The sequence below is a fragment of the Heptranchias perlo genome, unplaced genomic scaffold (genome assembly GCF_035084215.1).
Source record: "Heptranchias perlo isolate sHepPer1 unplaced genomic scaffold, sHepPer1.hap1 HAP1_SCAFFOLD_50, whole genome shotgun sequence".
NCBI lineage: Eukaryota > Metazoa > Chordata > Chondrichthyes > Hexanchiformes > Hexanchidae > Heptranchias > Heptranchias perlo.
Window position 1 is genome coordinate 1,831,151 of NW_027139516.1, and position 12,431 is coordinate 1,843,581.

General features: G+C 42.9%; 1 protein-coding gene across 1 annotated transcript; it reads left to right on the plus strand.

The window, feature by feature from the left end:
• Positions 1-228: 228 nt before the first annotated feature.
• On the plus strand, positions 229-3,306 carry LOC137314013 (probable G-protein coupled receptor 139; the record flags this gene model as incomplete). The annotated part of the gene is made up of 2 exons (XM_067979700.1): positions 229-298; positions 2,420-3,306. Coding segments are annotated over exons 1-2 (957 nt in total), but the record flags the coding sequence as incomplete, so codon positions are not given.
• Positions 3,307-12,431: the final 9,125 nt, after the last annotated feature.

Sequence of the window (12,431 nt, forward strand, 5' to 3'; positions counted from 1 at the left end):
TTTTGAGATGTTCGTATTATATCCACCACATTATTTACATCATAGTCAAAGCTGCTGATATAATGTGTTTGTTCAAGGCACTGTAACTAATAACAATGATCAGGAGTATAACCGTGTCAGTGGAGACTGATCCCCTGTATAAATCAGGGCTTGTTGGAATGGATCAGCTCAGAGTGCCTGCCGGATTTGTGATTTCCAGGCCAACAGAAGTCAGTGCTTCTCACAGAAATGGGATATCCAGTAATATTTCAGATAGAAGACATTTATTATCCTGTTCTTTCAGCGGTTGGAGTTCCAGGTAAGCCGTTATCTCATCTGTTAATGGTGTAAATCAGCGTTGACTCTGCTGCTGTACTTGGCATATGATTTTTTTCTACCACCGCGTTTAACACAGTCACCTGTTCTGTTCTATCGGTAGGATGATGGAATGTGTTCAGTCTCTGCTCTTTCGGTCTTGTAGGAGTTGAATTATATCCATAACGACCCTTTTATATCCAACCCTGGCATTGTTAATGGATTATTCTCTGTACTGAATGTATTGGAATCAGGTGTTTGCGCGAAGAGCTGGTATCAGACCATCAGGAGCTGTTAACAGTTTCATGTTGTGGAACTGACCTGTCCTGGAATATGTTTTCATCAATGTGTTTTCAGTGATTGATAATGAGACAGCTCACGGTTTCAGTGTTACAAGGAGGCAGTGCAATGTCCTCCCTCCCCAATAATATGCTTCAGTTTAACTGGGATTTCAATGTATTTATTCGTGTTCACTGTTATGAAATATTATTTCATTATCTGTGCATCCGACGCCGCTTCAGATGTCTGATTACTGAACAGAGTTTGCTGCTGACTCTTTCACATCTCCTTCTCTGCTTCACTGTGGATGAATTCACTGACTGTCACTGGACTTCATTGTAAAATGAACTGTTTTCATGTTATGCTGTCTCAATTTACACCGTGTCTGTTGGAATCAAGAACCCTTCTATTTATCTGCAGATTAGAAGTGTGACTTTAGCGTTTTGTTAATTGAACAATCCCGCCATCTATCCCTTTACTTTATAATTACAGGAGAAGGAATCTCAATTATTGTGAGATCTCCCTGGGAGAGGCATTCGATTCGGTTTACTCCATGATTTGCAGATGACGTGAACAATGTCGGTGAAGAGGTGGAGAATTGAATGATCTGTAGAAACATTCTACAGAGGCTTCACTATTTAACAAACGAACACTGAGAATAGGATCGGTGAAACACGGGGCTGGTGAACAGAATGCAGGCACAGGATGATAGGATTTAATCGGATATGAAAATGGACTTGTGAAAGAGAGTAGAGTGAGTGATTGAGAGGGCGACTGAAAGGGAAAGCAAGAGGCTGTGGTGTGAATAATTCATCAGAATGAACTGCTGAAACTTCCAGTACAATTAAACATTGAAAATATTATTTGAAAGTTTTATTACGTTTTGGTCAGATTGGGTGAGTTTTTATTGTGGGACTCGCTCCTCATGTTTATATCCCTGTTAGGTCCTCAGTCTGTTTTTCGTGAATGTTCCTTGTTTTCCAAATTAACACGAAATATAATTAAAATTTACATCAAGAATAAAATCAGTGACTTATTGATCGTGATGAATTATTCATATACTGTATTTTTAAAGCTGGTCTGAATTCAATAAGCAACGAGGTTGATATAATTAATACCCAACACAGCTTCACTGACACCAACAACCAGATAAATTAATTGTTGAATGTATTAGTTGGATTGTGTTAGTGGGGCCTATAGATTAGATTTCATCTAACACTCTGCTGCAGTCTCTCCCTCTGAAACCCAGCCTCACCTCGCATTGCATTGAATCCTCTGTTTCCTCATCCCTTCCTTCAGTTTATCCAAATTTCCAAATTATCTGCTCCTGAATCCCCTCCAGCTCCGAGATGTCCTTTTCCTTGTCTCCCTCCCAATCGCACTCACTGGGACGGTCTTCAGCCGCCTTACTGCCAGCCCCTGTGGGATCCCTTAAGCCAGAGCAAAAAAACAGCTTCACCCCCCCCCCCCCCAGCCCCGTCCCCTCACATTGCCGACCTTTCCCTCTCTTTCCTCTCCGTCTGGAGCCATAATCTACTTTAAACCGCTGGATTACCGGTGTGTAAAATCCCTTCTCCCTTCCCCACCGGCACTGTGCCCTCACTCAGCCCTTCCAGTGGATCCGGTGCTCACTTTATTCACTTTCTGTATCCAACTCCCAATTCATTATTGATCATTGTGTTTAAAAACATCTCTCTGCCCGAAAGCGCTGCCCAGGTCAATGAATCATTTTCCACCCTTCGATGCAGCAACACAGCTGGAAATTTCACTCCGGATCCTCTCAAACTGCTTCTTTGGCTCGAGGTCTGATCAGTAATTTCTCTGCTTCCTTTTCTCTCTCTTACAGTTAACTTGGTGGCGATTGTGATCCTGTCCCGAGGAAAGTGCGGTCTCTCCAAATGTATCAGTGTCTACCTGCTGGGAATGGCAGTGGCCGATCTCCTGGTCGTTATCATTGGTGTGATATTGAATTGGATTGGTATGATTTATTTCAGAGATTCATTCCTGCTCATTACTCCCGTGTGTAGTTTTATTATCTTTTTGAGTGAAGCAGCCACGGGGGTTTCTGTCTGGTTCACAGTCGCTTTCACCTTTGATCGATTTGTGGCCATTTGTTGTGAGAAGCTGAAAACTAAATATTGCACCGAGAGAACGGCGGCTGTGGTTCTGGGAACAGTGAGTGTGCTGGGCTGTTTACAGAGTGTCCCCTGGTATTTTGCATATGAACCTGGTGATATAATTGATCATGTTCCCTGGTTTTGTGTGATTAAATCGAGCTTTCGTACTTATCCCGCATGGTCCGCATTTGAGATGTTTCACCTTATTTTAACACCTTGTGTACCGTTCTGTCTGATTTTGCTGCTCAATGTTCTGACGGTCAGGCGTATTTTAGTGTCCAGTCGAGTCCGCAGGGGACTCCGGGGCCGCAGCAATGGAGAGAATCAGAGTGATCCAGAGATGGAGAACCGAAAGAAATCCATAATTTTACTCTTCAGTATATCGGGCAGTTTTATACTGTTGTGGCTGACAAAGGTTGTGTTTTTAATTTATCTGCGAATTGCAGACATTCGGTATTTTCACTCCTACACTGATCCTTTTTTTCTCACAGAACACACAGCAAAGATGCTGCAGCTTCTCAGTTCCTGCACAAACACGTGTATTTATGTCCTGACCCAGACTAAATTCAGAGAGGAGCTGAAGGACGCGGTGAAATACCCACTCAATCTAATTGTTAAATTAGTGAAATCATCGAAAGAGCTGAAGGGTTTCAAGCACTAGAACTAAATCCCATTTCATACTCCATCCCCTACACTTCCCGGGGGACGGAAAGTACATTTTATTTTGCAGCACAGAACCATTAAATGATCTGAAATATGCTTCTGATATTATATTTTGTTGATAATCTGAACTTTTGAGGCAGGGTTTATTCTGCACGCGACACATGCATTTTTGCTCGATATGACGGCACGAGAGATCTCAGCTGTACTTCAAATAAATGTCCGTCCAGCAAAATTTGCAAAGCTGGGAATCAAATTAACTGCTGCGGGCCAGATCAGCATGGGGGCACTCCACATAAATGAAGAGGGAAAGAGATGGGGAGAGAGTGAGGGAGAGAATAAAAGACAGAGAGATGGGGAAAGAGGGATAGGGAGAGAGACTGAGACACGGAGAGATGCAGAGAGGGAAAGAGAGGGGGGAGAGTGAGTGACATGGAGACAGAGAGAAACACACAGGGTTAAGGAGTGAGAGAGAGACTGGGATAGTGATATAGAGACAGAGAGAAACAGAGAGAAAGAGAGGGAGATAGTGGTACAGCGACAAAGAGAAAGTGAGAAAGACAGAGCGAGAGAGAGAGAGAGAGAGACAGAGGGAGGGAGAGAGAGAGAAACAGAGAGACGGAGGGATAGAGGGAGGCGGAGAGAGGAGGGGACAGTGAGAAAAAAAAACACAGGGAAAAAGAAGTATAATGATTAATATATAATGAGAGACCAAGCAGACATTGATGGGACGAGATAGAGAGAGACTGACAAAGAATTACAAAGTGATGGAAGTGGAAGTGGAAATAACAAGACAGAAAAACAGACAGAAGATAAACAGAGACAAACGATATAAACAGAGAACAGACACAATGAAAGACGGACAAACATATAAAGAGATAGGAGGGTGGAGACAGGAGTGAGAATAGAACACAGAAATAACCAAACAAACTTTGTAATCAGCCTGGAGTGTGTGAGAGCGCTGACCAGCAGAAGAACAGCAGATGAAGCAGGCCAGACAGTTCATGTTTGTTCTGGGGTAACACTCTTGTGGATTTAACGTGTGATATTTCTCAAGGTGAAGCCTGGAGGCTGCACAATAAAGTCACTCAGTCTTGTGTCCCTGACCCTGACAATTGCAGCTGCACTGTGTAGTAAACATTCATCTGATAAACGAAAGCCTGAGACTAAATCGGCTTCAGCATGTCTGAAGGAAAAGGACGGTTAAAAGGTGGAAAGCCTGTTAAAAGGACTGTTAATGACACTTCGTGAATGACCACACGGCAGGGGATACAAACAATATCCATAGCAATAAGTACGATTCAAGGAGGGCTTGAGGTGGTTTGAAAATCTGCCGCCTTAACTTAGTTACGTTGTGGACACTGAGAGAAAACAAGTGAAGTGTCAATCAATCGTGGGTTGTATTTGTCGGAACCTGTTGTTGACAAGACACCGTCCCAGAGGTGTGATTCTGTGTTAATAAGGTCTTTAGATCGGGGCAGAAGTTGAGTGGGGAGAGACACAGATCCAACATGACTACTCCAACCTCAGCTTTCGCTTCCTCGCAGCACCTGGAATCTTCCTGACTGCTCGCTACCTCCCGGCTTGATGCCTCGATGTACGTTTACAGATTGCCTGTGAAGCACATGAACTGGCTACAAGAGAAATTCACGCTACACTACAAAAGTATTTATCACAATCTCGACAGGGTCCTGCAGCACTCTCCTGATCTGTTACTGTTACAAATACTGTTATTGTTTCAGATAAAAGAAAAATATGAATAATGGAGAAATGAACCAAATCCCAGATCAGAACTACATTCAGATTGAGTCCAATTTTATTCTGATTTATTTAATAGAAGTTAGATTGGCATTCTCTACACAATTGTAGGAATAACCAAATGTTAATCCATTTTTTCCGCAGAAGTTCACATTTTGGTGTTTAGTTCCCTCACTGCAACGCTGTCTTTGTGTTAAACACCAGCTAGTGCCAGTCTCACTCCGTTTGTATCTTTAACTATAGATCAACAGTGGTTTAACAGGAAAGGAAATGAACCCTCTCCGTGTCTCTCACCACAACAAGCTCCGCCTTGCCCCTCAATAAGATGGCTGCCTTCCTGGTGGCCATTTTGTTTCAGGCTAAGAGCAGCCATTTTGATTAAGCTGCATGGCTGTCTTGCCCCTCTGTAAGATGGCTAACTTATTGCCTGCCATTTTGTTCAAGATCAGGGCTCTGCACTTTGCAGAACAATTAATGCATTGTCAAATATAAATAAAAAGTGCAAACTAATTTGTTGCGTTTACTTCAAATGTTTAATCATCTGTAAATTGCTATGAACCATCATAAATACCTTTATTATTTTCTTAATCTGTAACGTGTACATTTGTGTTTTGTTCGTGTAGAAGATGAGACAATTTTGCATGTTGATGAACATCACAATTTAATAGCATAATAACAGCTGGAACGTAGACAGTTTTTCTACAAACTAGCTATAATTTTACACAAACCCTTTGATGCTTCATTAAATTGCATTAACCTGACTCCTTCTCCCTACTTTGCCTTCCTCTGCGGAATCCAAAAGACCTAAACTAAATCACGTGTCGCCTCTATCACACAAAATCCATTCTCATAATACATTAATACTGACTTTTTTATTCTTAACCTATTTTTCTTATTATATTATGCACAATGCTACACATGGGTACAGAGGTTTAAATATAAAATAAACCTCCCCAGGAAGGAGGGAGAGGAAACATGGAGAGACGCTCTGAAACCAGGGAATAAACATAAAAAAGATATCAAACACCAAAGGCAGGGAAAAAGAAATAACATTTGGAGAGAGACTGAAACTGACCATGGACACTTCAGGAGAGAGACTGGGAATAAGGCACAGAGAGGGAATGAAATTACGAATGAACAGATATTAATATGTACATCACCTCAGGAAGAAGAGAGTGAATAAAGGATCAGAGACTGGGAATCAGCAAAGATTTAAATCTAAAAATGACTTCTAGGGGAGCACAAGGAAAACACGGAGATCGGGTCTGAAAGTGGGAATACAGATTTAAACAGGAAAATCATGATAGCAGGTGGTGAGGGAAAACATGCAGAAAGGGACAAATACTGGGAATAAACAAGGACTTCAAAATTAAACTCTCCTCAGGGAGCAAATGTGGAATATTAGGGTGCAGGGGACAGCAAGTGGAGATTAAAAGAGAATTATATATAAATATCACCCTGAAAGGGAGAACATAAGAACATAAGAATTTGGGGACATAAAATGAGCAAGGTCCATCCAGTGTGATACAATGCTAATGGAGTTGGTGATTAATCACAGCAATCGATCTCCATCAATGGGAACATTGTGACATATTGTGATATTGTAAAATGTGTGAGAGTGAATCGACAGTCCCTTTTACATCTTTCCAATCTTCATTTCATTGAATTCAATAGAAATAAAAATGGGGAGAGAGGTAAAACCGGCTGCTTATTCGCTATCACCCGTTTTACACTATCGCACGAAGTCCTAATCTACCCTAATGAGTCTAAATTAACAACAAGAGCCTCAAAGGTAATAATCTCTGGATTACTACCTGAGCCACGGACAATTTGGGACACAGTCAAGAAGATCACAGAATTAAGTGCGTGGCTCAAAGAGTGGTGTGGGAGACAGGGGTTTCGATTCATAGGGCACTGACATCAGTACTGAGAAAAGAGGGAGCTGTTCCGTTGGGACCGGCTCCATTTAAACAGGACTGGGACCAGTGTGCTCGCGAATTGAATAAGCAGGGCGGTAGATAGGGCTTTAAACTAAAAAGAGAGGGGGAAGGTTCGAGTTAGGTTACATTTATAAACCTAAAGGCCAGAGAGCAGTGTAGCGGTTTGGGTAAAGCTAAGCAGAGTGTGTGAGGAAGGGACAGAGAGTGTAACGGGAATTGTACCTCAGTGAATAAGGTCAAATCAGGGGAAAATAGCAAGAAGTTAAAATTAAAGGCTCTTTATCTGAATATATGAAGCATTCGGAACAAGATAGACGAATTAATGGCATAAATAGAGATAAATAGGTTTGATCTAGTAACATGGAAACAGAGAAAATAGGAGAAGGAGTAGGCCATTCGGCCCTTCGAGCCTGCTCCGCCATTCAATATGATCACAGCTGATCCTCTATTTCAATACCATATTCCCGCTCTCTCTCCTACTCCATGATATTTTTTGTGTCTGGAAATCTATCCAGCCCCTTCTTAAATATATTCAGTTACTTGGCATTCATAGCCTTCTGTGGTCGAGAGTTCCATTGGTTCACCACCCGCTGAGTGAAGAAATTTCTCCTCATCTCAGTCCAGAATGTCCTTCCCCGTATCCTGAGACTGTGACCCCTCGTTCTGGACTCCCCAGCCAGGGGAAACTTCCTCCCTGCATCCAGTCTATCTAGCCCAGTCAGAATTCCATACCTTTCAATGAGATCCCCTCTCATTCTGCAAAACTCTAGTGAACACAGGCCTTGTCGACCCAATCTCTCCTCATACGATAGTGCTGCCAGCCCCAGGGTTCAGTCGGTTGAACCTTCGCTGCATTCCCTCTAAGGCAAGTATATCCTTTCTTAGGTAAAGAGACCAAAACTGCACGCAATACTCCAGGTGTGGTCTCACCAAGCCCTGTATAACTGCAGTAAAATATCCTTGCTTCTGTACTCAAATCCTCTTGCAATGAAGGCCAACATACCATTTGCCTTCCTAACTGCTTGCTGCACCTGCATGTTTGCTTTCAGTGACTGGTGTACAAGGACACCCAGGTCCCTTTGTGCAGCAACATTTCCCAATCTATCACCATTTAAATAATACTCTGCCTTTCTGTTTTTCCTTCCGAAGTTAATAATATTATACTGCATCTTCCATGTATTTGCCCACTCACTCAACTTGACTAAATCGACATGAAGCCTCTTTGCAAACTCCTCACAACTCACGATCCCACCTAGTTTTGTGTCATCAGCAACTTGGAAATATTACATTTGGTTCCATCATCCAATCATTAATACATGTTGTGAATAGCTGGACCGCAAGCACTGACCCCTGCGGTAACACTCGAGTCACTGCCTGCCACCCCGAAAATGACCCATTTATTCCTACTCTCTGTTTACTGTTTGTTAACCAATTTTCAATACATGCTAGTATATTACCGCCAATCCCATGTGCTTTAATTTTGCACAGTAACCTCTTATGTGGGACTTCATCAAAGGTTTTCTGGAAATCCAAATAAACCACATCCACTGTTTCTCCCTTAACTATTCAACCAAAAATCCTCAAAAATCTCCAGTGGATTTGTCAAACATGATTTCCCTTTCATAAATCCATGTTGACATTGTCTAATCCCCTTGATATTTTCTAAATGTCCTGTTATCACATTCTTTATAATCGACTCCAACATTTTCTCTACCACTGATGTTCGGCAAACCGGTCAATAGTGCCTCCCCCAGAGTGGACCGACCGAGGCCTCCTCCAGAAGGGACCAGTCGAGGACTCCTCCAGGTGGGACCGAGCGACGCCTCCTCCACAGGTTGCACCCAAACAGGGCCCACGTGAGTTCAGTCTGTTTATTGCCCTGGAGTTTAATTTCCTCTCTGGGTCCTGGTTTTGGGGCCTTGGTTCAAAATGTTCCTGTTCGATTGTGACCGTTGTGATTTAACCAGGTTAAATCCTGGGGTTAAAGTAGTCCGGCATGCAATGTTATACAAACACGTTAACCCAGTGTGAGACAAACAGTGGCCGAGGGGATTAAAGTCGGAAACGTGAACCCCTGTACGGGATTCGAGGGTTTGTTATAATTTCAAAACGATGCTTGTGTTTCGGAGAGATGTGACAACTTTAAGGGAACAGAGCGGCTATTTGAGGTGTTTTGATGGAGTAAATAAGGAGAAACTGTTTCCAGTGGCAGGGGGTCGGTAACCAGAGGACACAGATTCAAAATAATTGTCATAAGAGCCAGAGGTGACATGAGGAAGGATTATTTCTTTATGCAGCGAGTCGTAATGATCTGCAATTCACTGCCTGAAAGGGAGATGGAAGCAGATTCAATAGTAAGTTTCAAAAGGGAATTCGATAATTACGAGCAAAGGAAAAATGTGTTGGCCATGGGGAGAGATCAGGGTAATGGGACTGTCTGGTTAGCTTTTTAAAAGAGCCGACACCGGCAAGATGTGCCGAATGGCTTCCTTTTGTGATGTATCATTCTGTGATTTTGCGGCAGGTTCACGTCGGCCAGGTGCAGGTACATGGCGGCCATTTTGCGTTGCATGTCGGGAGGAGATTTTATGGGTTCCCAGCTGAGCTCTTTTGCTCACAGTCCGTCTCACCATTTTGTGTAAACTGCATATCCACACGCACACCCATGCACAAAGACACACACACAGTTCACTAAACCAAACAATCATGTCTGTGATGCCCCTTGGAGGAGGTGGGATGCAATTTCCAGAATCCTTTACTAAATATTTTAAAACACTAACATAATTGAAAAATAATAACGAGAACAGGCCTGAGCTGAAGTAAGCGGTGGAGTTTTATTAACACAGCACACAGACAACAACATACATTTATATTTCGCAGTAAAACGTCACAGGGCGCTTCACATGAGCGATTGATGTGACACCGAGCCTCACAAGGAGGTATTAGGACAAGTGACAAAAAGCTTGGTTGAAGAGGTCAGTGTTAAGGAGCGTCTAAAAGGAGAAGAGAGAGGCGGAGAGGTTTTTGGAGGGAATTCCAGAGCTTAGGGCCGAGACAGCAAAAGGCACGGCCGCCAATGGTGCAGCAATGGCAGTGGGGGATGTGCAAGAGGCCAGAATTGTTGGACAGCAGAGATTTTGGAGGGATGTCGGGTCACTTGTTGCAGAGTCCGACTCCTCAGTGGAAGAGACACACTCTGTACATGGAGATACTTGTTACCCTGGACTCTTCCTGTCTGTACATTGACCCAGTGCCTCACGACAGCCCAGACTGTGCTCCACTCTGTGCTCGCCGTGTCTGCACATTGTTCCATTGTCCCACTACAGCCCAGACTGATCCCCACCCTGGGCCCACTCTGTCTATGCATTCAACCAGTGTCCCACTGCAGCTTAGACTGAGCACCACCCTGGGCCCGTCCTGTCTGCACATTGACCAGTGTCCCACTGCAGCTCAGGCTGAGCACCACCCTGGGCCTTTCCTGTCTGTACATTGACCCACTGTCCCACTGCAGCCCAGACTGTGCCCACCCTGTGCCCTTCCTGTCTGTACTTTGAGCCAATGCCCCACTGCAGCCCAGACTGAGCCCCACCCAGGGACCTTCCTGTCTGTACATTGACCCAGTGTCCCACTGCAGCCCAGACTGAGCCCCACCCTGTGCCCTTCCTGTCTGTACATTGACCCAGTGCCCCATTGGGGACCATCCAGCCCCGGATATCCGGCAGAATCAGCGCTGTGGGACCGGGTGACTGAGTCTCGTGACCCTGTCGCTGGGCCTCTGACGTCACAATGGGAGACGACGCTCGCTCAGCTCGAGCGAGAAACCGTTAAAGGGGCGTTCGGATTTAAACCTGGAGCGCGGCCGGTTAAAGGGGAGGGACAGAGAATCGGCCAAAAATGTTCATATCATGAGACCAGCAATGGTTATGAATTGAAATGTTCACACTCTCACACTCAGTCCAGGTCTGGATTCCCTGCAGTGACTCCAGGTGTCTCTTTCCGTTTTGACTGAACCGATTCCCCCACAGCCTGAAACAGATTGAAGATTAAACATGAAATAAACAGATTGAACAACAGTGTAAATAACAGGGAGACTGGGGTTAATATGTCAATAATAATTACAGACAAATATTACCAATAAAAGGGACTGAATCCCATTGATATTTTATTTATTACATTAAACATTAACACAAACACTCACCAGATCCGCTCCAGACTCCTGCGGATCAGTGTGAGGGAGCAGAGAGCGGGGACAGATCGGTCTGTGAAGGAGTTTGATCCCAGGATCAGATCCGTCAGCGACCAGATTATACTGAGAGCGGAGACAAGATCCTCGATACAAGAATCTGTGAGACCGACACCATCCAGACTGTGGATTAGAGAGAGAGAAATATTAGGAATCAGGGTAAACTCCCAGTGTTTATTAATAACACTATTACTGACACCAATAATAATGCACATTGTTTATTAATAAAACTGTTTACGCATACCAATAAAAAAGTAGATTATTAGTAGCACTATTACTGATACTAATAATGTACAGAGTTTATGAATAACACTATTACTGATACTAATAATAATGTACATTGTTTATTAATAACACTGTTTACTGATACCAATAAACATGTAGTTTATTAGTAGCACTATTACTGATACTAATAATGTACAGAGTTTATGAATAACACTATTACTGATACTAATAATAATGTACAGTGTTTATTAATAACACCATTACTGATACTAATAATAATGTACAGTGTTTATTAATAACGCTATTACTGATAATAATGTCCATTGTTTATTAATAACACTACTACTGATACCAATAATAATCTGCAGGGTTTATAAATAACACCATTACTGACACTAATAATAATGTACACTGTTTATCAATAACACTATTACTGATACTAATCGTAAAGAACACTGTTTATTAATAACACGATTACTGACACTTTTATCAGCATCATCCTGCAAATTAATCCTCTTCAAGTACATGTCCAATTACCTTTTGACAGTTCCTTTCAGGAAGTGCGTTCCAGATCTTCACAAACATCTGTGCGAAAGGATTTCTCCTCATTTCCCCTCCAGTTCGTTTGAAATTATTTTAAATCGATGACCTCTGGTCACTGACCAAGTTGCCAAAGGAAACAGTTTCTTCCTATTTGCTCTGTCAAAACCCCTCATAATTTTGAACACCTCTATTAAATCTCCCCAAAAACTTCTCTGCTCTGAAGAGAACAATCCCAGCTTCTCCAATCTCTCCGTAAAACTGAAGTCCCTCACCCCTGGTATCATCCTGCTAAACCTCCTCTGCACCCTCTTCAATGCCTTGACATCCTTCCTAAAGTGTGGTGCTCAGAATTGTACACAATACTCCAACTGG